This window comes from Simochromis diagramma, unplaced genomic scaffold (assembly GCF_900408965.1).
Source record: "Simochromis diagramma unplaced genomic scaffold, fSimDia1.1 OVJJ01000026.1, whole genome shotgun sequence".
NCBI classification, from domain to species: domain Eukaryota; kingdom Metazoa; phylum Chordata; class Actinopteri; order Cichliformes; family Cichlidae; genus Simochromis; species Simochromis diagramma.
The window spans coordinates 367,382-394,618 of record NW_024386985.1 but is presented as its reverse complement, the minus strand read 5'-3'; the positions used below and the strand labels follow the sequence as shown (position 1 = coordinate 394,618).

Here is a 27,237-nt window from a genome sequence, read left to right as displayed (position 1 = left end):
ACGCTGCACTGAGGTCTAGCAGGACAGGCACAGAGATGAGTCCACTGTCAGAGGCCATAAGAAGATCATTTGTAACCTTTACTAAAGCTATTTTTGTGCTGTGATGGGCTCTTTCCGACAGAAAATAGAGCAAGTGCAATCATATAAATATCTTGGGACTATAATCAATGAAAAACTGAACTTTGATGAGAATTGCAAATCGGCCTGTAAAAAGGGTCACCAGCGCCTTTACTGCCTCAGGAAACTTGCTCATTTCCACATTGACTAAAAAATTTTAACTTTGTTTTATCGTTCTTTTATTGGGTCTGTTTTATCTTTTTGTTTGGTAGCATGATTTGGTCAGACCTCTGTCACAGAGAAAAACTCACTGAATCAGATAGTGAGATGGTCCAGTCATCTGATAGGTGAGTAACAGTCCTGTTTAGCCTCCCTGTACTCTACACAGATACAACAGATGGCTTAATCAATTCTTAAAAATGGTTCCCATCCTGTACAGGGTGAATTTCAGCTTCTTTCCCCAGGAGGGAGGTTCCTATTTCCAAGATGTAGGACAAAGCGTTATAAAAACAGCTTTGTCCCTGTTGCTGTCACCGAACTAAATAAGATGTGTTTTTTATTTGATTCATATTGTTCAAGTACTATATATGTGTTTTTTGTGAGGTTTTAACTAGGAATGTGTGTTTGTGAAGGGATGCCAAATGCTATCATTTTTCTGCAAAGCAAATTAGCTATGGGTATAAACAAAGTAACCTTAACCTTAAGGTCAGCTAAAAACAACTTTCACTAACACACTGAGTGTTTCTTTGATCTGTAGTCAAACCAGTTTAAAGTGTCACTACAATAGAAACTACAATAGAAGCATAATTTTAATGCTTCGCTCAGTAACAGGACAGAAAGCCTCCAACAAACATTCTTACATGTTTCTAAATTGCAAAATTGAGAATTTCTGATATTGCTTATTCCCTGGTTCCCCACAAGCACCTCCCTTCCTGCTCTTCCTGTTTCGCTTCTCTTTGCTGACTGTCTTCAGCACAAACAGCACAGATCTGCCGGACTCACAGCTGGACCAATGAGGCAGAGTGGAATCAGACCAGCAGTAGGTTTGAATTCATATTTTCTCTCAGACATTAGAGGCAGTTTGTTCTTTAAAAGTTTGACCTGCTTCTGTAACTTAAAGCACTGAAAGTTCCTTCAGTACATTTCTTCTCTGCTCTCCTTTATTGACCGTCGTTGCTCTTGCTTTCTAATGATGCACCATAACGTTTCGTAAAACCCATCTTGTCGTCTTTTGGAAACCTTTTGAAATGTCCCTCTAGCCCAAATAGTCGAAGAGTTACATTAGTGCGAAGCGCACATTAAGCGCACCACTAAGCGGTGTTGACTTTTCTTTCTCCAGTCAGCTGTAGCTTGTGAGAACGCTTTGTGCTACCGTAATACACCAAATATCCCCGTAAAACTCAGTCTCTCTTCTTTCAGTAACCATGTGAATTTTTTTCTCTACCTCAAATGGTCGATGAGTTACAGTAGTGCGAAGCACACATGGTAAAATCTAGGCGGAGTTGAGTTTTCCTTCTTTGTTTAGACTTTTTTTTAAATGAACTTTATTGAACACACAACGAGTGTACAAAATACAAACAGATCAAGTATACAAAAGAACAGAACATTTCTGTGTGCAGACAGCTGTAGCTTGTGAACGCTTTGTGCTACTGTAATACGCAAAATATCCCCGTAAAGCGCAGCTTCTCTTCTTTTCGAAACCTTTCTCTAGCATAAATGAAGAGTTGCAGTCGTTTAAAGACTGCTTGTGAAATGGTCTCCTCACACTTTCTCCTTATCGTCTTTTTAATGGTAAAAACTCTCTCATGATGTCATTTTATCTCTATGTGAATCCATATTTACTATGAAAGTCGTTTAACCTTCTTATTATGTTAAGGGTCAATTTGACCCATTCCAGTTTTTGTGTTGACCAAAGTACAGGTCACCCTTTCTTTTTCTTCATGAAAGCTTATGACTTTTCCTTATCTGGGGTCATGAACTGGTGTGTAAAATATGGACACTTTGATGTGTCCTGGAATGTCTCTGCAGTGTTTGTATACAAAGATGATGTTGCGGGTCATTTTGACCCGCACACTTTTATGTAAGTAAAAAGTTGTTCAGATCCAAAATAAACATTTCTCTTTGATGTACTTTGTTTTGACTGCTTCTGAATATACATTCAGACCCAGGTGTGCATGCAAGAAACTTTCTCTCCCCTATTCTTGTCACTGTTCTCATGTCATTTCAACACACCAAAAATGAGCTCCAGAAGGTTGACGACTGAAGAAGCTTTATCACTGCTTTTCAACTGGGATAGTGATGAAGAAGAAGATGTTTCAGAGACTGAGGATCTTTCAGAGGCCGAGGACAATGTTATTGATGATCCAGACTGCCAATTTTCAGACGAGGAGGAGGATTCTGAGGGAGAGTGTGCCACCATCTCTACATCAAATGAAAACCAAGGAATGCAGCAATCATCATCCACAGAGGAGACATGGACATCTAAAGATGGTAATATAAAATGGTCATTATCACCACACCGAAGTCAAGGCAGGCTGTCATCTTCTAATATCATCAAAATGACTCCTGGTCCTACAAGATTTGCCATCACACGAGTTGATGATATTCAATCAGCATTTCAACTCTTCATATCCCCTCCAATAGAGAGGATTATACTGGACATGACTAACCTGGAAGGGAGGCGTGTATTTCAAGAGAAATGGAAGCCACTGGATCAGACTGACTTGCATGCTTATATTGGAATTCTGATATTAGCTGGAGTATACAGGTCCAAGGGAGAAGCAACTGCAAGTCTATGGAATGAAGAGAATGGAAGGCCAATCTTTCGAGCAACAATGTCTTTGGAGACATTTCTCAAGATATCTCGTGTGATCAGATTTGACAACCGTGAAACCAGAGCTGGTCGACGTGAAAGAGACAAACTTGCTGCAATCAGAGATGTATGGGATAAATGGGTGGAAATTCTACCTTTGTTGTACAACCCTGGTCCCCACGTTACTGTTGATGAGCGCCTTGTCCCATTCAGGGGTCGCTGTCCTTTCCGACAGTATATGCCCAACAAGCCGGCCAAGTATGGCATCAAAATATGGGCAGCCTGTGATGCAAAATCTAGCTATGCATGGAATATGCAAGTGTACACTGGAAAGCTACCTGGAGGAGCATCTGAGAAGAATCAGGGGATGCGTGTGGTGCTGCAGATGAGTGAAGGGCTGCAAGGGCATAACATCACCTGTGACAATTTCTTTACATCCTACTGGCTTGGAGAGGAACTTCAGAAGAGAAAGCTGACTATGTTGGGAACAATCAGAAGAAATAAGCCAGAACTTCCCAGTGAAATTTTGAAGATGCAGGGAAGACCTCTGCATTCCTCAATATTTGTTTTCACTGAGAAAGCAACAGTGGTTTCATATTGCCCAAAGAAAAACAAGAATGTTCTTGTCATGAGCACAATGCACACAGATGCATCTCTGAGCACAAGAGAAGACAAAAAACCACAAATGATCCTAGACTACAACTCCACCAAAGGAGGAGTGGACAATCTTGACAAAGTCACAGCGACATACAGCTGCCAGCGCAAGACAGCTCGTTGGCCCTTGGTAATTTTCTACAACATTTTGGATGTGTCTGCTTACAATGCCTATGTCCTGTGGACTGAAATCAACCAACATTGGAATGCGGGTAAATTGTACCGACGTCGCCTTTTCCTGGAAGAATTGGGAAAAAGCCTTGTCACTCCCAAGATCCAGATGCGAGTCAGACCAGCTCGATCCCCAGCAGCAGCAGCTGTCATTGAAAAGGTCAAGCGTGCACCATCCAACCAATCTGCAGTGGATCCAGTGGATACAGGTGTAAAGAAACGGAAAAGATGCCAGGTCTGTCCCTCACGAGAAGACATTAAAACAAGCACTGTTTGTGAGAAATGCAAAAAGTACATCTGCAGAAAGCACACAGTCACATTCTGTCCATCATGTGGACAAAATTGAAAATGTTGAACACTGAAAAACTGAGAAAATCGGGCAAGTTCAAAAGAAATGTGTTTGTAAAGAAGGAAAAACTTTTGCTAAATTGTTCTTAAAAAGAGTTATGGTAATTCAAACTGTGTTGTATGTCTGTGTTCTAAATGTTTTTCTAATGGAAAATAAAGTTGCTATTGTTTCATTGTACTTTTTTGACAATTCTGAGTGGATTTACATAGTACGGGTCAAAATGACCCGCAACATAATCAATGTGATTTTTTTTCAACATAATACAAGGGTTAACAACGTTATTATTTCTGAGGCCACTGAGAGAAAAGAGGAACGCACTGACTGTGAGCTCACCAACACACACATTTACACTTGGTTTGTCTTCACAGTAAAAAACACACTTCCTGCTCCTGATGTTCTGCAATAAAAATCTATTTAAGAATTGACACTGTGATTTTTGTTTTTAATTTGATTTTAATTCAACACACAGGAAATGCAATTTGTAGAAACAATGTAACGCAGTGTAACAGAGCAGAAGCACTAAAATAGACTGATGGATTATTCTAATATCAAGGACAGGTATGTTCAGTTCAGTTTTTCTTCTATGTAAACAGCAGCTACCTGTAGCTGTTAAGGTGGAACCTTTTCTGATATGCTACTTAAAAATCAGTGTGACAGCTCTGACCATCAGTTTGCTTGCCTGCTAATTTCAGAGGATTCGGCCTTTACAGTGCAATAAATCAAATACAAAAAACATCCTGTTAAAACTGTAACTGTAACAGTAACACGGTCATTATTTTTTATTGATTGATTTATTGATTAGCATTCAAATATCCCAGTGAATACAAAATAAAGATTACCACAAAGCAAGAAAGCATGAGACAAGGCTAATCAAAAGGCATTGGGTGAAGCTTATGCTTTACACCAGCGGTCCCCAACCTTCTTTGCGCCACGGACCGGTTTATGCCTGACAATATTTTCACGGACCGGCCTTTAAGGTGTCGCGGATAAATACAACAAAATAAAACTAGTACCGGTACCGAAAAAAAGAAGATTTATTCATAACACACGTGAAAAGACCCAGGAAAACAGAGTTAATGATAAAAACGCTAACCAAATAACAAAACCGATAAAAACCCTGAAAACCATACATTTCACACCTGAGCCTCAACTCTCACGGCCCGGTACCAAACGACTCACGGACCGCTGCTTTACACTAACCCTTTTAACAAAAGATCTTTTAGCATGCAGCTCATGTACATAGGGCTCGAAACAAAGACAAACAAAATACAAAGTGGTATCATCAGCAAACAATACACATTTTAACAGTTTGGAAACACTACATGTGTCATTTATATATGATATGGATAATTTAGGGCCCAGCACAGAGCCCTGAGAACACCGCAAGTTACCTTCAACTGATTAGATTTTACATTATTGATTTCGACATATTGATATCTGTCATCCAGGTAACTTTTCATCCACTTGTATGCTATGCCTCTGGAGCTGAGAAAGTACCAGAACACAAAAAGAAGAAAATACGTCTTTTCAGGAGGTCAGAAGGAACCCACTTCAGTTTTCATCCACTCAAGCAAAAGTTCCAGCAAAACAAATATTTGAAAGATTAGAAATTAAAACATCAAATCTATCACATAGATGACCTTTGACCTGTCACCTGAGCAGGAAGAAGAGAACAGCCCGAGGTTTCTCTGGTTTATACTCCACCTCATCCTAGTCTGTGTGACATCAGAACATAGCAACCGCTTAGACACCACACTTCCTTTTTTTTTTTTTTTTAACAGCTCTCTGAGCCACTAACAGTCACATGACTGTAACAACATGAAGTTGATGAACTTAATATCAATAATATCCTCATCTAACACAGGCAGATGCGCAGAGACACCTTTGCTCTCGGCTCTGTAGGTTTGCACATCTGGTTTAGATGAGATTCTGCTTTCTGTCCAACATTTTTGGACCCAAATAAAAGTTCAGATTGTACTACAACACACAACACAGAAAAAAAGTACTAACCAGGTAATAGTAATAATACCAAACATGTGTTTTCAAACAACTTCAGTAAAACATCCTGTTAAAACTATAACTGTGTTTAACAGAAACAAGGTCATTGAAATCATCACTTGGTGCTGCTGTCTCTTGTGTCTGTACAGAGTTTGAACCAGAAGGCTGAACTCTTGTTCAGTCACATGATGTTTCTCTGTCTCTGCATCTGTTTCTCTGATTGCAGCCGCATTTGAATGAACTTGAACGTCCAAATCTCCAACACGTTAACTCTGCTTGATCCTTGGTGTTTAAATAACATTTTTTCTTTGACTCAGTCTGCTGTCACTTTGTTTTAGAGAGACAAAGAGATTTCAAATTAACTGGTGTTCCTGCTGCTCCAGCACTAAAGGACAGTGTATGTCACTGCGCTGCTGCTTGTTCAGAATTGCAGGCAAAGTAATAAACTTTTGGCTAAATATTCTTAATTTTATTTATATATATGTATATATATGTGTGTATATATATATATAGCTATGATATATATGTGTATGTATGTATATAGTATGTGTGTGTATATAGATATATTATATATTTATATATACAGTGGGGCAAAAAAGTATTTAGTCAGCCACCGATTGTGCAAGTTCCCCCACTTAAAATGATGACAGAGGTCAGTAATTTGCACCAGAGGTACACTTCAACTGTGAGAGACAGAATGTGAAAAAAAAAATCCAGGAATTCACATGGTAGGATTTGTAAAGAATTTATTCGTAAATCAGGGTAGAAAATAAGTATTTGGTCACCTCAAACAAGGAAAATCTCTGGCTCTCACAGACCTGTAACGTCCTCTGTAAGAAGCTTTTCTGTCCCCCACTCGTTACCTGTATGAATGGCACCTGTTTGAAACTAATCATCTGTATAAAAGACACCTGTCCACAGCCTCAAACAGTCAGACTCCAAACTCCGCCATGGCCAAGACCAAAGAGCTTTCGAAGGACACCAGGAAAAGTATTGTAGACCTGCACCAGACTGGGAAGAGTGAATCTACAATAGGCAAGCAGCTGGTGTGAAAAAATCACTGTGGGAGCAATCATCAGAAAATGGAATACATACAAGACCACTGATAATCTCCCTCGATCTGGGGCTCCACGCAAGATCTCATCCCGTGGGGTCAAAATGATCATGAGAACGGTGAGCAAAGATCCCAGAACCACACGGGGGGACCTGGTGAATGACCTGCAGAGAGCTGGGACCAAAGTAACAAAGGTCACCATCAGTAACACACTACAACGGCAGGGAATCAAATCCCGCAGTGCCAGACGTGTTCCGCTGCTGAAGCCAGTGCATGTCCAGGCCCATCTGAAGTTTGCCAGAGAGCACATGGATGATACAGCAGAGGATTGGGAGAATGTCATGTGGTCAGATGAAACCAAAGTAGAACTTTTTGGTATAAACTCAACTCGTCGTGTTTGGAGGAAGAAGAATACTGAGCTGCATCCCAAGAACACCATACCTACTGTGAAGCATGGGGGTGGAAACATCATGCTATGGGGCTGTTTTTCTGCCAAGGGGACAGGACGACTGATCCGTGTTAAGGACAGAATGAATGGGGCCATGTATCGTGAGATTTTGAGCCAAAACCTCCTTCCATCAGTGAGAACTTTGAAGATGAAACGAGGCTGGGTCTTCCAACATGACAATGATCCAAAACACACCGCCCGGGCAACAAAGGAGTGGCTCCGTAAGAAGCATTTGAAAGTCCTGGAGTGGCCTAGCCAGTCTCCAGACCTCAACCCCATAGAAAATCTGTGGCGGGAGTTAAAAGTCCGTGTTGCTCGGCGACAGCCCCAAAACATCACTGCTCCCGAGAAGATCTGCATGGAGGAATGGGCCAAAATACCAGCTACTGTGTGTGCAAACCTGGTAAAGACCTATAGTAAACGTTTGACCTCTGTTATTGCCAACAAAGGTTATGTTACAAAGTATTGAGTTGTATTTTTGTTATTGACCAAATACTTATTTTCCACCCTAATTTACGAATAAATTCTTTACAAATCCTACCATGTGGATTCATGGATTTTTTTTTCACATTCTGTCTCTCACAGTTGAAGTGTACCTCTGGTGCAAATTACTGACCTCTGTCATCATTTTAGGTGGGGGAACTTGCACAATTGGTGGCTGACTAAATACTTTTTTGCCCCACTGATCCTGTGGGACTTCCAGATACAGACGGACAAAATGGTGGTGGCTAACCAACCGGACATAGTGGTGGTAGACAAACAGAAGAAGACGGCCGTAGTGATCGATGTAGCGGTTCCGAATGACAGCAATATCAGGAAGAAGGAACACGAGAAGCTGGAGAAATACCAAGGGCTCAGAGAAGAGCTCGAGAGGATGTGGAGGGTGAAGGTAACGGTGGTCCCCGTGGTAATCGGAGCACTAGGTGCGGTGACTCCCAAGCTAGGCGAGTGGCTCCAGCAGATCCCGGGAATAACATCGGAGATCTCTGTCCAGAAGAGCGCAGTCCTGGGAACAGCTAAGATACTGCGCAGGACCCTCAAGCTCCCAGGCCTCTGGTAGAGGACCCGAGCTTGAAGGATAAACCGCCCGCAGGGCATGCTGGGTGTTTCTATATATATATATATATATATATATATATATATATATATATATATATATTACTGTAGGAGGAATCACACTCCTATACCCAGTTTGGGTATAAAACTGAAGACTGACAGTATAAGTTAAGGATGAGGATAAGGATGCATTTGTGGTTTATAAGGTCAGATTTTTTTTATTATTACACTGAACTAATACCTGAAAAAGTAAAAACATCAACCTTTATTACCTTATTATCATGTGGTTACCACCACATTCACATGTCATTGATGTTTTATTTCAAACAGGTCAGTTTTGGATGTATGTGGCCGAGACACTAAAACCTTAATATCAATAAAATAATGTGACACATGACTGTGTTCACAGTTTCTTCTGTTAAAATCATCTTCTCATGTTTTCATAGAAAGATGATGAGAGAACCTGTAGAAGAACCACCAACTAATGCAGCTTCTACAGCAGGTAGGAGATCAATGGTTTGTCTGATGAGCGTATGGATGTAAAGAGACGAGGCACAATCCTTTGCCTGTTTGTAATGCTTATTGGGGAAAAAAAAATGTCAGAGCACTTGCACATAGTTATCTATATACTGTCTTTAAAAATGGTCATGAATTCAAATCTGTTGCAACATGTCTTAATCTTTCTTTGGCACATTTTCATAACATGACAACTGTCAGTCTAAGGGGCTTGGAAAAGAAAGCAACTTCACTCAAAATGATCTCCTTGTCATCAATGTTTGAGGGGGATACATGTTTATGTCTCTTCCTTTTTCTTGTAGAAGAGGAGCTTGCCAGGGTGCGGTCAGCTTTTGTTTGGAGGGTGTCAACAGAAATCCTTAAACAGCTCCTTGAGGCCCTTGTAAGTGATGGTGTCTTAAATGAATTGGAGAAAGAATCAATACTGGAAGGGAACCCAGTCAGAGCAGATAAGGCACGTTGCTTCATTGATACAGTGAGGAAGAAAGGGGACAAAGCCAGCAGGATAATGGTCAGACATCTTCAGACTATAGATCTCTCCCTTTTCTCTCAGCTGCGTTTATACTCTGATCCATCTGCTCAACAAGGTGAGTCCACTTTTCTCTGTAGTTTGTTGAGATGTGAAGTGTAAAACCTCAGAATTTAATATAATGAAAAGCAGAAAGTGGGAACTTCATTCCACAACATACATTTGGATTTATTAAAGGGCTACTCACAATGGGAAAAAAAAAAAAACTTTCCCAAACGGCCATGAGGAGTGAAGATGTATTGGTAGCAGAATAAACCCTGCAATTACCTCTGAAATCCTTGCCTGCAAGACTACTGTGACCACAATCATCACATGCACAAACTACAAACTACTGGAGAATAAAAAAATCTCTTAGAGACATCCTGAAAACAATTCCCTGAAAAGTAATGAGGTGGAATAAGAAGTATGTTGTACTAACCAAGGGTTTTAAGTGTGTTGTACTTACAGAGTAGTAAACTAAAGTATTACACTTGAGAGAAATTATATCACATAAGCGTTTAACTTAAAATAGACTGCTCGTAATTATTTTTTTAACATAGATTTTTCTTAGCTCTATTTATGTGAACAGTAATCTTATTTGGTTGTTAAAACCGTGAAAACTAATTGCCTTAAAACAAAAAAACAAAACAAAAAAAACTAGTGTCACTTGTGTGACTTCTTGAGTGCTTCAGAAACCCATGAAGGAAAAATATTCCAGTCTTCTAAGAGTCACAGTATGCATAATCCCTTTTTGAGTTTACGGCAGGAATTTAATGTGAAATATTGAATTCCCCTCAGATGTTTATTTTAAACAGTGTAGGTAGCAGTTGAAAGACAGCATGAAAGTTCAGTGGTATTTTTAGTGACAAAATTTGGAGAAGTCCAGAGTTGAAAACCTGTTTAGTTTGTAAATGTTCCCATTGGTTACACAAGCCACAAAGCCAATTTTTTATTTTACATATGTAGGTTTAAAAACCTTTAGTGTGACTTTGCAGAAGTTCCATTTATTTAAATTATAACAGAACAGGAGCTTCTTTGGTTTGGTGATGATTTGTTGTATCTCAAGCTGAGCATCACTCAGTGAATGAAGCCAGATGTATTTTTCATGACATCAAGATTGAAGAAGCACAAATAACACAACAATCCAAACAAGAGGAAAAGTAATTTAAGTAACTCTTTGAGACCATTCGTTAAAATGTCAGTGGAAGTACACACTTGATCAAAAAGAAAGAGGAAAAGATTTGAAGAAAAAGGCACCTCTTCACCTTTGCCAAAGTGATATCTTTGCCCATCCTTCATCACAGAAGCCTGTTTAAAACCAAACACAAAGATGGTAAATGTTGGTATGAGTGATCAGTCGTCACCATGCTCTTGCCCTGTGTACAATCACTAAAAGACACAGATTTGATAATATAATAAAATGACCTAAAACTTGTTAAAGGGAATGCTGGTAAATATATGATTGTTATGTGATGGCTAATATCCATCTGCTTATGTCCAAGAAGATAGACTAAATCATTCACTGCTGAATATAAACAACATCAGCAGCTGTTTGGTTCTCTCCCACTTCCTCATCATGCTGTTAACAGGCAAAATACTACCTCCTGTCTCTCCTCGAGTCAGATACCCTGAAGTGAAAAAAACTACAAGAAATATGAATAAACATTAGAATGTAGACAATGTCCAGCATCCAAGCTTTTTGGTTTAGTACTAATGTAACTGAAACAATTTTCTTTTCACTTTAATAGCAGGATGGTGCACTTATAATTAATAACATTTCTTCAGTATTGTAATTTGAGATCTAAGTACATTTGAAGAAAAAATATGTAAAAATGCAAAACAAAAAAAGAAGACTAAGAAATAAACAGACTGTTTTTTTTCTTGCTATTGACGCAAAAATTTCCCCGTTGTGGGATCAATAAAGTCTTATCTTATCTTATCTTAATGATTTATTTAGAGGCTCTTCAAAGTTGTCAGCCTCGGCTTAAATCTAAGTTGAAGAAGAAGTTCCAGTGTGTGTTTGAGGGGATCGCTAAAGCAGGAAACCCAACCCTTCTGAATAAGATCTACACAAAGCTCTACATCACAGAGGGAGTGACTGCAGAGATCAGTGATGAACATGAGGTCAGACAGATTGAAACCGCATCCAGGAAATCAGAAAGACCAGAAACCAGAGTCAGACAAGAAGACATGTTTAAAGATTCACCTGGAAGAGATGAACCAATCAGAACAGTGCTGACAAATGGAGTGGCTGGCATTGGGAAAACAGTCTTAACACAGAAGTTCACTCTGGACTGGGCTGAAGACAAAGCCAACCAGGACATCCAGTTCATATTTCCATTCACTTTCAGAGAGCTGAATGTGCTGAAAGAGGAAAAGTTCAGCTTGGTGGAACTTGTTCATTACTTCTTTCCTGAAACCAAAGAAGCAGGAATCAGCAGCATTGAAGACCTCCAGGTTGTGTTCATCTTTGATGGTCTGGATGAGTGTCGACTTCCTCTGGACTTCCACAAAACTACAATCCTAACTGACCCTAGAAAGTCCACCTCAGTGGATGTGCTGCTGATAAATCTCATCAGGGGGAAACTGCTTCCCTCTGCTCGCCTCTGGATAACCACACGACCTGCAGCAGCTAATCAAATCCCTCCTGACTGTGTTTCCATGGTAACAGAGGTCAGAGGATTCACTGACCCACAGAAGGAGGAGTACTTCAGGAAGAGATTCAGAGATGAGGAGCAGGCCAACAGGATCATCTCCCACATCAAGACATCACGAAGTCTCCACATCATGTGCCACATCCCAGTCTTCTGCTGGATCACTGCTACAGTTCTGGAGGATGTGCTGAGAACCAGAAGGGGAGGACAGCTGCCCAAGACCCTGACTGAGATGTACATCCACTTCCTGGTGGTTCAAGCCAAAGTGAAGAAGGTCAAGTATGATGAAGGAGCTGAGACAGATCCACACTGGAGTCCAGAGAGCAGGAAGATGATTGATTCTCTGGGAAAACTGGCTTTTGATCAGCTGCAGAAAGGAAAGCTGATCTTCTATGAATCAGACCTGACAGAGTGTGGCATTGATATCAGAGCAGCCTCAGTGTACTCAGGAGTGTTCACACAGATCTTTAAAGAGGAGAGTGGACTCTACCAGGACAAGGTGTTCTGCTTTATCCATCTGAGTGTTCAGGAGTTTCTGGCTGCTCTTCATGTCCATCTGACCTTCATCAACTCTGGAATTAATGTGCTGGAAGAACAAACAACCTCCCAGAAGTCTGAAACGGGACAATCTACACTTAAGCACTTCCACCAGAGTGCTGTGGACAAGGCCTTACAGAGTCCAAATGGACACCTGGACTTGTTCCTCCGCTTCCTTCTGGGTCTTTCACTACAGAACAGTCAGATTCTCCTACGAGGAATGCTCACACAGACAGGAAGAAACTCACAGAGCAATCAGGAAACAGTCCAGTACATCAAGAAGAAGCTCAGTGAGAATCTGTCTGCAGAGAAAAGCATCAATCTGTTCCACTGTCTGAATGAACTGAATGATCGTTCTCTAGTGGAGGAGATCCAACAGTGCCTGACATCAGGAAGTCTCTCCACAGAGAAACTTTCTCCTGCTCAGTGGTCAGCTCTGGTCTTTATTTTACTGTCATCAGAAAAAGATCTGGATGTGTTTGACCTGAAGAAATACTCTGCTTCAGAGGAGGCTCTTCTAAAACTCCTACCGGTGATCAAAGCCTCCAACAAAGCTCTGTAAGTAAAAATGTACTCATCCTTTTATTTTTGAAATATTGATTCTACTTAACAAAAAAAACAATCAAGTGAGCAATTTAAGAAATATAAACATTGTGATGGGTACTGATACATTAAAAAACCTTAAAAAATTTAAATGAATGATCATCTTCAAGCATATGATCCTTTTGAATTGTCAGAGCAGCAGAAATTATCAGCATTTCTGAGACATCTGTGGGTTTATCACTTATCAAGTACCTTCCAGAACTGTTTTCTTTGTACCAAAAACTCATGGACCAGTCCGGTGTTCTGTTACTGTTTACTCTTCAGTTATCATTCATTTCATCTCTGGTGTTCTAAAGTAATTTCTCTGCATTAGTGCACTGCTCAGTTCAATATGGGAGTTAACTTTTTTCTATATTATTATTCTTTATTGCGCTGGTTTCTAAACTAGGGTACGCCTACCCTTGGGGGTATGGGAGAGGCTATAGGTGATACGTGGGACAGGGTAATTACAATTCAAAAAGCCTAAATTTGCACTAATACAGTTTAATGTGGCTATTACATACATGTGTATATACCACCCTCTGGTGTTTAGCAAAACAATTGCCCTGACAAAATACATGGGTGCGACTTCCCCAATTGACTGACGCTTGACTGTTGAAGTTGCACTGTTGAAGAAATGGGCAAATGGTTAACCAGAAAAAAATGCTCTGCCACCAAAACAGCGGCCACTACCACCAATCAGCTCATATCTGAAGATGCATTTGCCAGTGACCGCGCAGGTGATTGTTCAACAATCACCTCCCAATCTGTGCTGTCAGATTGGGATGCCAGCATAGATGTATCTGTGGTTACTAGCCAAGTATCTAGCATAGATGGAGACAGTCATGTGGAAAGTAATGAAGGGTCTGATGTGGAGCCTCAAAGTGGGAGAAAGCATGTCACCTCTGACTGTAACACAAAGAAGAGCAAATATGATGACAATTATATTTGACTGATGTTCACATGTATAAATACTGGGGATTTTCCCAGCCATAATGTGATAATTGTGCAAGTATTGTTTCACAACTCAATGAAACCTTCAGTATTGCACAGACATTTAGAGACAAATCATCCCCATTTGAAAAATAAACAATGAGAATATTTTGAGCGACAGCTAAAATCACTTTCAACAAGTAAAAGCTGCATTCGAGTGCCAGATCCTATGAATAAAAACAGACCACAAGCATCTTATATGGTCAGTTTTAGAGTGGCTAAAAACAACAAACCCCACACTATTGTGGAGGACCGCATTCTCCCTGCTGCTTTAGATATGGCAGTGAGAATGTTGGGGGAAAAGGCAAAAAAGACAATACAGTCCATTCCATCATCAAACAATGCTGTCTCATCAATGCAACTTCAGAAAATGTTTTACGCAGCTACTTCAGCACATACGCCACAGTGAATTTTACGCAATACAACTGAATGAGTCTACGGATGTGGCTCCTTGTATATTTGCACAACATTCAGGAAGGAACTGTCAAGGAGAACATGCTGGTCTGTAAACCACTTGAAGAAAGGGCAACTGCAGTAGATATTTTTCAAAAGCTGGACACATTTATGATCACACATGGACTCGTGTGGGACAGATGTGTTGGCATCTGCACTGATGGTGCACGGGCCATGACTGGGAGACACAGAGGTGTGGTTTGTGTGTGCAGGCAGTAGCGCCAGATGCTTCTTGGGTACACTGCAGCATCCAGAGAGGCTCTTGCTGCAAAGGGAATACCTGTCCGTCTGAAACATGTCTTGGACACCACTGTAAAAATTGTTAACTTTTTGAACTCCCACTTATTTGCTGCATTGTGCAGTGAGATGGGCAGCGTGCCTGAGACTGTATTACTCCACACAGAGGTTTGCTTGTTCTCAAGAGGGAAAGTGCTGCCCTGTTTCTTTGAGCTGAGGGAAGAACGTAAAGTTTTCTTCAGTAACCATCCCTTTGAGCTGTCTGAACACTTCCATGATGTAGAGTACCTTACGTGCCTGGCTCATCTCTGTGATATCTTTTCCCGTCTGAACGAACTCACTCTCGGATTACAAGGCGTTTCTACAACCATATTCATTGTTTATGATAAAGTTGTGGCCATGATAAAGAAGTTAAACCTTTGGAAGAACTGCATGGTCAAAATCAACACAGAAGCACACATTATCAAACAGTGTAAAGCATGACTGTAACATGCACCTTCAGGAGCTGGTGGCACAGTTATGCTGATACTTCTCATAGACGGGCGGGTTAAATGATTGGATACATCTCCCATTCACCTCCGTGCCTACTTCGTCATCAGCGTCTGAGCAGGAGAGCCTAATTCAGATCACCACAGATGGATCTCCTAAAAGACCCTGCGCACTGAACAGCCTGTAACTTATTTATATGCAAATACAGAAGTGTAATTAGGATTTTAAGGAAATTTAAATAGTTTCCTTCATTTTATGACTTAAGAGATTTCTAGTTAACCATAACTTCTAGTGGACTCCAATATATTAGTTTTTATTGTCTAGGTTGAACAAATGCCATAAATATAATCTTTCTGTATTTTTTCTTATTTTTTTGTAGGCTGAGCATCTGTGAACTTTCAGAGAGAAGCTGTAGAGCTCTGTCCTCAGTTCTCACCTCCCAGTCCTCAAGCCTGAGAGAGCTGGACCTGAGTAACAATAGCATGGAGGATTCCGGAGTGAAGCTTCTGTCTGAAGCAGTGGAGAGTCCACATTGTAAACTGAGAACTCTGAGGTCAGATCAAGTATATTCATTTTTTTTCTTTTGGTCTTTTTTTTCAGCTGACAAAATTAAACAGTTAAAAATTTAGCCCATAAATGTCAGCTTTATCAATTGTTGTTTTTAAATTAGTTTTAAGTGAAACTGTCACATTTTTAACCTGTTTAACCTCAGATGATAAGGATTCTTTAAAACACACTGCAAGTAAATAGCGCTAAATGTAGTAGTAAGTAGCTCCTTACTGAACCCTGATTACAGTTTAACGAGTGTTGTTTCATTGTTCATGCTTTAATTTTCAGACTGAGTCTTTGTAATCTCTCATTGAGAAGCTCTGACAGTCTTTCTGCTGGACTGCAGAATCTGAACTGCAAGCTGACTAGTCTGAGGTCAGATCAAGAGATATTTTGTTTCTCAAAATTAACCAATTAAAGTCCATCCATTTGTTGTTGCATCTTATGTTGTTTCCTGAAGTATTACTGAAAAAAAAGTGATTAAATATATGACACATATTATTTATGTTCTTGATTAATTTTCAGACTGAGCACCTGTAACCTCTCAGAGAGAAGCTATGAAGCTCTGTCCTCGTTTCTTAGCTCCCGGTCCTCTAGTCTGAGAGAGCTGGACCTGAGTAACAACAATGTGCACGATTCAGGCGTGAAGCTTCTGTCTGGCGCAGTGGAGACTCCACAATGTAGACTTAAAACTCTCAGGTCAGGATTCAAAAATGTTCATACACTGTCATTTAAAATCTATATTGTTGCACAAACAGCTAAGCTTATCAATTGTTAAGTGACCTTTTATTTACCTTTGAGTGGATGATTATACTCTGAAAAACAGTCATAACATTTTTTATAGTCACGTTTTGTTTTTGTTATCGTTTCTTTTTAGAAAATTACTTTATGAACTGATAAACTTACATATATATAGCCATTTTGTGTCTATGACATACCAATATCCTTTCATGCTGGTAGGACAAAAACTTCCAAATGACATGTTTAAGGTTCTTATGGGCATTAATGATATAGAATTTTGGGAAACATTATAGAAATGTCTTCATAGAAATAATCAGTATAGGAGGTTATTGGTGATATTTATTCACTGTTTAATTTTAATTTATACAACATAATGTTACATTTCTTAAAATTGAGATTTTTATTCTTTCTTAAAAACAGAAGTCTTTATTTCAGAGGCACTTCTGTCCACTAAACATAAAATCCCAATTTCTGACAGTATTCTGAAGGTTCTTGCAGTATTGATTATTCATTACACAATTATTAGCAACATATTCCTAAATATTTGCTCAGATTTACTATTTTTGTCAAAAAAAAAAAAAAGAGAATTTTGAGCCTGACTTCATCATAACAGGAAGATAGGACACCTGGGTGAACTTCAGTGACTCAAAAAAGCAGAGAGAGACAGAGAATTATCTCAAAAAACACCCATGGTTTGAAGGAGAAAATAAATCCTGCCCAAATATAAGTTCTAAGTCATATTAATGCAGAAAGTATATTTTCGTTAGAAAGTAGGAAAAAACCTAAACATAATAAAGTTACTTAATTGTTATTCTAACCTTTCCCCTGCATTATGCGCAATGAAAAACTGATGGAATGTTTCATAAGACTGTAACACATTTATTACAGGTGACCTATTTGTTAACAGTTCTCTCAAACTTTTTTTTCACTTTCTTTTTTCCCCACTAACACTTTTGGTGTAAATATTTCATAAAGACATTTTTTTTTGGGATTATTTTCAATTAATTAAAAATAAGACTCATGGTAGGCATTACTGAAGCAGTTCCGACCATGGGTTTGACTTCCCCAAAACACCAGACCAGCTCTTGCTCCTCCCACAAAACAGCTTTAAACCTGTGTGGTTACCACAATAAATGTAGTAGTCTTCCCCAAGTATATTTCATTTTATATACGATGCAGTGCCTCTTCATTCTTCATATATCCATGCATGACATTTTGATAGACTTGGTCTCAGATTTTTTGTAGTTTATTGCTCTTGTTTAAGGTCTGAAGTCCTTGTACATGTAGCAACCCACTCGTTATACTGAGTCTAACCCCGCTTGCCTCAGTTTCGACTTCCTAGTTGGGGTGTTGGGTTCTTTATAGCACAGATACCACAAATGGTTGTCGTATGGACAGAAATCAGGGATACTAACAGTAAACCCCTGCATAAACATTAAAGAAAGAATTGACCCCAGACCACTCTTTAGCACAGAAACTGAACATTTACTGAACATAAGGGTAGGACAGACAATGTACAAAAACACATTTTTTTAAACTCAAATGATATTACAGTTTCATTCAGTAAATGAAATATACTCTTTGAATACCCTTTAAAATGATATTAAGTCTTAGTGGTTAACTCACTGATACCTTATCAGAAATACGCTATGTAAATATACTAAATGCGCTATACTCACATATAGGCCCCCGGCACACTGACATTCACACTCATTACAGGCCAGTTTGTCAGCTGGAAAACACAGACGGAAACACAGGCGGTGTCTAAGTACTCAAGTATGCAAGTCTGTACTCGTGTTCTTGCTAGTCTGTACTTTGTAAAATTAGACGGAAGTCCAGACTTCCCCAGAACGCAGCGCAATCATTCTACAATTGGAACGGCAGTGTAGCTGGTGATATCTCAGCTCCAGAGTTTTACTGCCATCTCCCGTCAATTTAACTGTGATTAATATTTGGAATGGAAATTACACATGATGTAAAAAATTGCCACCTAGCAATTTTTAGTAGATTTCTTTAAGAAAAAAAGACTTTAAAAAGGTATTTTAAGCAGTTTGGCAAAATTTGCTATTACATATGTTTTGTTTTATAATGTCTAATAGGCTATATACAGTTAAGTACAATCACGGCATGACAGAAAGACAAGCTTAATCTCTCTATTAAGAAAAATACTATACATGTATGCTCGAATAATAACAAACAGGTGAGATGTTAGAACGCTTTTATTTTTACTTTTAGTAGACAGTCAAGCGACGTGCCGGGAGTCCGCTGTTCTCGCTAGCTCTAATGAGCCTTGACCTTCCAGTCAGCCATTGAGCTGGTGGGCTAACAGATCTCTCCAAAAATATCAGAGCACTTTTGCAAATATGATAAATCGAGCAGATATTATAGGTTTACACAGCTACATTCTCATCTGAAAATATCTTAATAGTTTATTTTGTGTCACAGAAACAATAATATTTAAAACTTTTTAGCTGCTCTTCTCCGCCATTGCTGTGTTTGAGTTTTGCACAAAAGTCCATAGGAATTATAAGTACTTACTGCGGAATTCCTATCCGGGCTACATCCAGTACATACACTTCTTTAAAAGCTCTCCACAGCAGTGCAAGGCAAAGCATACTATCTCAACTAATCAGATAGCCCCTTAACCTACATCACATGGCTAATTTGCGTTCCTTTTCCTTAATTAGCAGCACAAGGACCCAAAGACCTGATGTCTACTGAATCTCTTTATGTCTTTAATATTTCAACAAACAATAGCAGGAAAATGCAAAATAAAAAATAAAATAAGAAATACGTACTGAACAAATCAATAGGATAATACATAATAAATAGTATTTGTTCATATATAATCTGTATTCATATGTATCCTGTTGAAAACAATTTTGATATTTTTAAGCAATATTATACTTATTTTAGGCCTTATTTATGCAATGCTATTAAGTAAGTGGGCTCTGGGTTAACTTACTTGTCTGATTTGTAAAAGTAGTATTACCCACGAAAATGAACAGTAGTGACTAACAGTGCAGTAAATTACACCATACACAATGTAAAGTAGATCTTAGCAACAGTCCTTTAATTAGCCAAAATAATAAAATGGCATGTTTTAATATTCGGGCTAACCGAAAAACAGCAATATAGTAACTGTACAATGAATCCCCACATACAGTGTAGACCACTGGTAATAGAAACAATTACTGACCTAAAAACTAAACATAAAGCTGGCACAAATACATCCTACTTTGCAGGCCTATGCTAATACTTGAGAATTTAGCAATCCAATAAGATCTCCAAACTAAAGTCTTTTCAGTAAAAGGGCAAAAAAATGCATCAACAAATGCGTTTGCGCTGACAAACACCTCCTTCATTTCCCCGGATTTGAAGGATGGGTCAGGTTCGTGGCCCAACCTATTTCAGAATTCATAGCACGGCTCAGCCAGTTCCGAATATGGTGTCAGCTACTTAGCTGTATTATTACTCTTTCTGGGTCACAAAATGAACTTTTAAGATATTTTAAGATGAGAATATCCATCCATCCATCCATTTTCTGCTGCCGGGTTGTGGGGGCAGCAGCCCAAGCAGAGAAGCCCAGACCTCCCTCTCACCAGCCACCTCCTCCAGCTTGTGCGGGGGAACACCCAGACATTCCCAGGCCAGTCGAGAGATATAATCTCTCCAGCGTGTCCTGAGTCTGCCCCTGGGCCTCCTCCGGTGGGTCATGCCCAGAACACCTCACCCAGGAGGCACCCAGGAGGCATCCTTGTCACATGCCTAAACCACCTCAACTGGCTCCTTTCAATGTGAAGGAGCAGTGGCTCTACTGATCCTGGTCCTGCTTTTTCTCCTGATTGGCCGAACTTCTCACCCTATCTCTAAGGGAGATGCCAGCTAACCTTCAGAGGAAGCCCATTTCCGCCGCTAGTATCCGTGATCTTGATCTTTCGGTCGCTACCCACAGCTCATAACCATAGGTGAGGGCAGGGATGTAGATCGACCGATAAATTGAGAACTTCGCTTTTACACTCAGCTCTCGCTTCACCACAACAGACCGGTACAGCGTTTGCACCACTGCGGCCGCAGCACTAATCTGTCTGTCGATTTCCCGCTCCCTTCTCCCATCACTCATAAACAATACCCCAAGATACTTGAACTCCTCCACTTGGGGCAGGAACTTGTCCCTGACCCGGGTTGGGCACTCCACCTGGTCCTGAGCCGAAAGATGAAGATGTAGCTGTGTAAACTTCAAATATCTGTTCGATTTATCAAGACATCACATATTGGCAAAACTGCTCTGATGTTTTCGGAGACACCTGTTATTCACCAGCTCGATAGCTGATCAGGAGGTCAAGGCCCACTAGAGCCGGCGAGAAAATCAGACTCCTGGCGTTTTCAGATCTGCCACGGTCTTTTGCTTCTTAGGTTAAAGATGACATATAAATCACTTAGATAACTTAAATATGTTGCTTGGCTTTTGGCTTATATTAAACAATGCACATATGTTTTTACTCATTTTACATGAATTTTGACTTTTTAATAAAATAAAGAAATTGAATAAATGAATTTGTCTCTTTGCTATTCATAATCTTAGACATTACTTATTTTTTTTACTATTTATGCATTTTTAAAATCCGGGTTATGTTATTAATTGTGTATATTCCCTGCACTTGTTATAGATGTTCACATGACCTATAAAAAATTGCCAAGTCCAAATTTCAAAAGGTGAATGTCATATTGACCTTCAGGTTGGGTTGTGGTTGGAAGTCCAAATTGTGGACCTAGTTTGGACGTCGTATGATGTCCAGAATGGACCCAATGGGATCTGCATGTCTGTCCTATGTCCAGTGTTTAGTGGGTTATAATAACTAATAAGAAGAAAGAAGAAAGGTTTTATTATATTGATTTGAAAATACTTTCTATTTTGTTTTGGGATTTCCACTAAAATATCAAATAATTATATAACTTAACTATATACAGTGGGGCAAAAAAGTATTTAGTCAGCCACCGATTGTGCAAGTTCCCCCACCTAAAATGATGACAGAGGTCAGTAATTTGCACCAGAGGTACACTTCAACTGTGAGAGACAGAATGTGAAAAAAAAATCCATGAATTCACATGGTAGGATTTGTAAAGAATTTATTCGTAAATTAGGGTGGAAAATAAGTATTTGGTCACCTCAAACAAGGAAAATCTCTGGCTCTCACAGACCTGTAACGTCTTCTGTAAGAAGCTTTTCTGTCCCCCACTCGTTACCTGTATGAATGGCACCTGTTTGAACTCATCATCTGTATAAAAGACACCTGTCCACAGCCGCAAACAGTCAGACTCCAAACTCCGCCATGGCCAAGACCAAAGAGCTTTCGAAGGACACCAGGAAAAGTATTGTAGACCTGCACCAGACTGGGAAGAGTGAATCTACAATAGGCAAGCAGCTTGGTGTGAAAAAATCAACTGTGGGAGCAATCATCAGAAAATGGAAGACATACAAGACCACTGATAATCTCCCTCGATCTGGGGCTCCACGCAAGATCTCATCCCGTGGGGTCAAAATGATCATGAGAACGGTGAGCAAAGATCCCAGAACCACACGGGGGGACCTGGTGAATGACCTGCAGAGAGCTGGGACCAAAGTAACAAAGGTCACCATCAGTAACACACTACAACGGCAGGGAATCAAATCCCGCAGTGCCAGACGTGTTCCGCTGCTGAAGCCAGTGCATGTCCAGGCCCGTCTGAAGTTTGCCAGAGAGCACATGGATGATACAGCAGAGGATTGGGAGAATGTCATGTGGTCAGATGAAACCAAAGTAGAACTTTTTGGTATAAACTCAACTCGTCGTGTTTGGAGGAAGAAGAATACTGAGTTGCATCCCAAGAACACCATACCTACTGTGAAGCATGGGGGTGGAAACATCATGCTATGGGGCTGTTTTTCTGCCAAGGGGACAGGACGACTGATCCGTGTTAAGGACAGAATGAATGGGGCCATGTATCGTGAGATTTTGAGCCAAAACCTCCTTCCATCAGTGAGAACTTTGAAGATGAAACGAGGCTGGGTCTTCCAACATGACAATGATCCAAAACACACCGCCCGGGCAACAAAGGAGTGGCTCCGTAAGAAGCATTTGAAAGTCCTGGAGTGGCCTAGCCAGTCTCCAGACCTCAACCCCATAGAAAATCTGTGGCGGGAGTTGAAAGTCCGTGTTGCTCGGCGACAGCTCCAAAACATCACTGCTCTCGAGAAGATCTGCATGGAGGAATGGGCCAAAATACCAGCTACTGTGTGTGCAAACCTGGTAAAGACCTATAGTAAACGTTTGACCTCTGTTATTGCCAACAAAGATTATGTTACAAAGTATTGAGTTGTATTTTTGATTTTGACCAAATACTTATTTTCCACCCAGGTTTACGAATAAATTCTTTACAAATCCTACCATGTGGATTCATGGATTTTTTTTTTCACATTCTGTCTCTCACAGTTGAAGTGTACCTCTGGTGCAAATTACTGACCTCTGTCATCATTTTAGGTGGGGGAACTTGCACAATCGGTGGCTGACTAAATACTTTTTTGCCCCACTGTACATATATATATATATATATATATATATATAAGGATGGGTGGTTTCTTTGTCGGTTGCAGTTGCCCCTGCAACTGAGATGACCGACCTTGCTGACCATACATACAATACACAAACTTCACGTTGGGGAGACAGGAATGTGTAATGTGTAACACAAAAGGGCAGATCAGGAGAAAAAAAGAATTTCTGCTCCAACTTATCCCCAAAGTAGTTGGCATGAGGAGAAGACAAAAAACTTCAGCACATAAAAAGCACAAATATCATCACATCATAACACCATAAAAACACAAGACAAGCAACATGGGGGAGTATGCCAATGTGCACAGCTGCATCTTGGACGCAGCTTTCTCGGTAATATTGTAGTGTGTTGCCTTACTCTGTTAACAACTTGAAGTGTCTATTGTTGTCCATTGGGAATTGTCTCTTATAAATAAAGTTAAATGAAATTGAATGGATGGAAATTGAAAAATGTTATTGTATCTGACAAACAGAAAATCATAGCTCACAGATGCAGTGTTGTGTGTTTTCAGTCTGTCAGGCTGTTTGGTCACAGCAGATGGCTGTACTTTTCTGGCCTCAGCTCTGAGCTCCAACCCCTCCCATTTGAAAGAGCTGGACCTGAGCTACAACCATCCAGGAAGCTCAGGAATAAAGCTGCTGTTGGCTGGACTGAAGAATCCACGCTGGAGACTTAAGACTCTCAGGTATGGGGAAGAGTGTCTGATCGAACAGGAAGAGAGTACTTGAACATATTTATTCTGGATTCAGCTGTGAATGTAGAGAACAGTTAACATAAAACCTACGCTTAAGCTGAGAATGATTTTTGTTGAACAAAATGTGCTTTGCTGCTAATCATCCACAGCAGTTCACTTAGGATAGTGTTGTTAGCTACGTGCTGTTAAATCTTTGTATATATAAATAAAATATTCAAGGATCAGTGTTTGTTGCCTTCTTCACATATTTAGGTTTGTATTACCACAGTCAGAGATGCTGCTGTTGTTCATTTTATTATTTTTAACATTGTATGCTAGCCAACAACAATCGCAATTTAATTTTTATTGTTATATTTTGATGGAATAGAATATATATTTGAAAATGAATGATTTTCTCATTCTCTGTTTGTCTTCATTAAGTTGTCAGTAATCAGACAATAACTCAGACTGGAAGTAATCTTAATGACAAATGATTTTTCCTCTCCCCTCCTCCTTCCAGGGTGGAGCCTGCTGGAGTCCGATGGTTAAAACCAGGTCTGAGGAAGTGTAAGTGCGTTTTTAATGTGACTTATTAAAACAAAGCAGTACACATCCAACCATCTTCTGTCAGGGTGCCCGGCTTGTTGATCCAGTGTTTTCAGTTAAGCTTTGTCACCATTGAGTTTTCTATCCCCGTTTCCTGTTTTACTGTCTTAGTTATCTTTCTGTGTGCATTATGTTCTGTTCCACTTCCTATGTATTGTTAGTTAGATTAAGTTCAGCTATGTACTTACGTGTTTGTTATCATCCTCATTATCCAGTGTATTTAATCCGTCAGTTCTCCTCAGTTCCCTGTCTTGTCACAGTCTAATCCATGTGTGTGTTACCCAGTTCAGTTTAAGTCAGCTTATGTTCTGTCCATCCATTCCTTACAATATGCACCATCTACATCCCCAATCTGCCAGCGAGTCCTGCATTTAGGTCCCCTCTTCTCTCTCACCACACCACACCACGATGCTGACAGAATGACGAGACTCGTGCTGCGAAGACATGATATGAACCCAGTGGACCTCGAATTATACCAATGGCAGCAGGCAGCATTCTTCTTTCTGGAAAGAGAGCTGGGGGTTAATCTGTGGCTTATGCTCCAACATGAGCATGTCTTTGAGGGGATTCATCTGGCTCTGGAGAGTCCTTGAAGGCACTGCAGTCCTCCACCTGCTGCCTCACCTGCACGCGAGCCTTAGCCATGGGAAATAGGCGCCAGCTGCTGATCTCCGGCTGCTCGGTCCTCATGCGTCCACCTACTGCCTCATTCACTAGCACTCCCACCTTGTCGTGTCAAAGCGGTTCCGCCTCCCATCTCATCCTGATGGAGGTTACATCATTCAGCAGGTCTGTTGTTTCTGTCAAGAGGAGGCAAAGCTCCTGCTGCTGCTGCTGCTCTCGCAAGCAGCAATATCTGGTGGTGAGTGAGTCAGACATTTTTCTTCATTTTCACCATGAGCCAAAGACTCCTCCTCACCATAGACCAAATACCATTTCTTCTACTAAAAAAGCCAGTGATTGGTTATTGTCAACCTATGGTGGACTGTCAAAAAAAATGTAATTACCACCCTGCACCCATAAAAACTGTTTTTCCCTTTTAGGCTTCACAAAGGACATTCTTAAGTCCAGATTTGATCACTTCTCTCGTCCTGTCTCCATGCCAAGACCTGTCTCCCAGCCCCAAGACCTGTCTCTCAGCCTGCTCCTGCTCGCAGTGCCGTTAGGGCCCAGCCAGTCCCTGTACCACTCCCCGGGCAGATAGTGCTCAGCATTTCCCCACACCCTTGCCAGTTCCTCGGGTAGGGGTAACTGATGTCCAGCCGTCACCCATTCCCATGCCTGCTCCCAGGACAGCTGAGACCCAGTCCACTCCAGCACCCATACCTGTTCCCCGGGCTTGGGTGACTGGTGTCCAGCCAACTCCTGCACCTGTCCCTGCACCTAAGGTGAGGGAAGCCACTCAACCCATCCCTGCATCCATACTTGTTTCTCGAGTTGGGACGGCTAGGGTCTGGCCAATTCCTCCACCTGTTCCGGTGCCAAGTCTCCACCAGAGGTTTCCCACCTGCGGGTCCTGCTTTTTCTCCACTAGAGAGCTTTGCCAAATCACGCCACCAGCAACCTTCCCACCTGTTAGAGGTGTCCCATCACCTCTGCTGGTCCACAGTGGAGCATTGCAGGTGCTGCTGCTGGCCACACGACCACCCACCTGAACTGATTTGTCTTTGGCACTGGCCACACAGTTGCCCACTCGAACTGATTCATCTTACATGCTGTCCATCTGGTCATCCACCCAAATTGAGTCATCTTAGCAACTGGTCACGCGGCCGCCCACCGAAACTCATTTATTATCAACTCATTATCCAGTATATTTAAGTCATCAGTTTTCCTCAGTTACTTGTCTTGTCCTCTAATCTGCATGTGTGTTTTCTGGTTCAGTTCAGTCCACCAGTCATTCAGTTTCAGTCAGTTTATGTTCTGTCCATCCAGTCCTTGCAATAAACACCATCCACATCCTCAATCTGCCTGCAAGGTCCTCTCTTCCCTCTCACCACACCACACCACAACACTGACATCTTCAAACTGTCACATCACTGATTTACATCTCCGATGTCAGTAGTCATCATCAAAGTGTTAATCAATGAACAGATGATGGATCAATAACTGTAGCTGGATTGTGTTTGTTCTCTCCATCAGATTCCTGTCAACTCACAATCGACACAAACACAGTAAATAGAAACCTCAAACTGTCTGACAACAACAGGAAGGTGACACATAATATTATGGAGGTTCAGTCATATCCTGATCATCCAGACAGATTTGATGTTTGGCCTCAGCTGCTATGTAGTAATGAACTGACTGGTCGCTGTTACTGGGAGGTCGAGTGGAAGGGAAACATTTCTATATCAGTGAGTTACAGAAGAATCGGAAGGAAAGGAAACAATGATGACTGTTGGTTTGGACTCAATGATCATTCCTGGAGTCTGCACTGCACTGATGGTGGTCCTCAGTTTGTCTGTCACAATTGCAGATCCACAACCACCCCCCCCTCCTCTTCCTACTCTTC

General features: G+C 40.6%; 1 protein-coding gene across 1 annotated transcript; it reads left to right on the top strand.

Annotated features, from left to right (window-relative positions):
• Nucleotides 1–1,055: 1,055 nt before the first annotated feature.
• Nucleotides 1,056–26,708, top strand: LOC120738621 (NLR family CARD domain-containing protein 3-like). The gene is made up of 10 exons (XM_040039972.1): nt 1,056–1,100; nt 9,046–9,101; nt 9,418–9,702; nt 11,581–13,372; nt 15,948–16,121; nt 16,406–16,492; nt 16,643–16,816; nt 23,961–24,134; nt 24,643–24,689; nt 25,088–26,708. The coding sequence occupies exons 2-10, from the start codon at nt 9,050–9,052 to the stop codon at nt 25,141–25,143; spliced, it is 2,841 nt and encodes a 946-aa protein (XP_039895906.1). The 5' UTR covers nt 1,056–1,100; nt 9,046–9,049; the 3' UTR covers nt 25,144–26,708.
• The last annotated feature ends 529 nt before the right edge of the window (nt 26,709–27,237 follow it).

Bases quoted from the DNA above. Each gene is read 5' to 3' on its own strand.
- LOC120738621 (XM_040039972.1), top strand. From the start codon at position 9,050: ATGATGAGAGAACCTGTAGAAGAACCACCAACTAATGCAGCTTCTACA. The intron at 13,373-15,947 runs GTAAGTAAAAAT...ATTTTTTTGTAG, and splicing joins AAAGCCTCCAACAAAGCTCT to GCTGAGCATCTGTGAACTTT. The intron at 24,690-25,087 runs GTAAGTGCGTTT...CCAATCTGCCAG, and splicing joins AAAACCAGGTCTGAGGAAGT to CGAGTCCTGCATTTAGGTCC.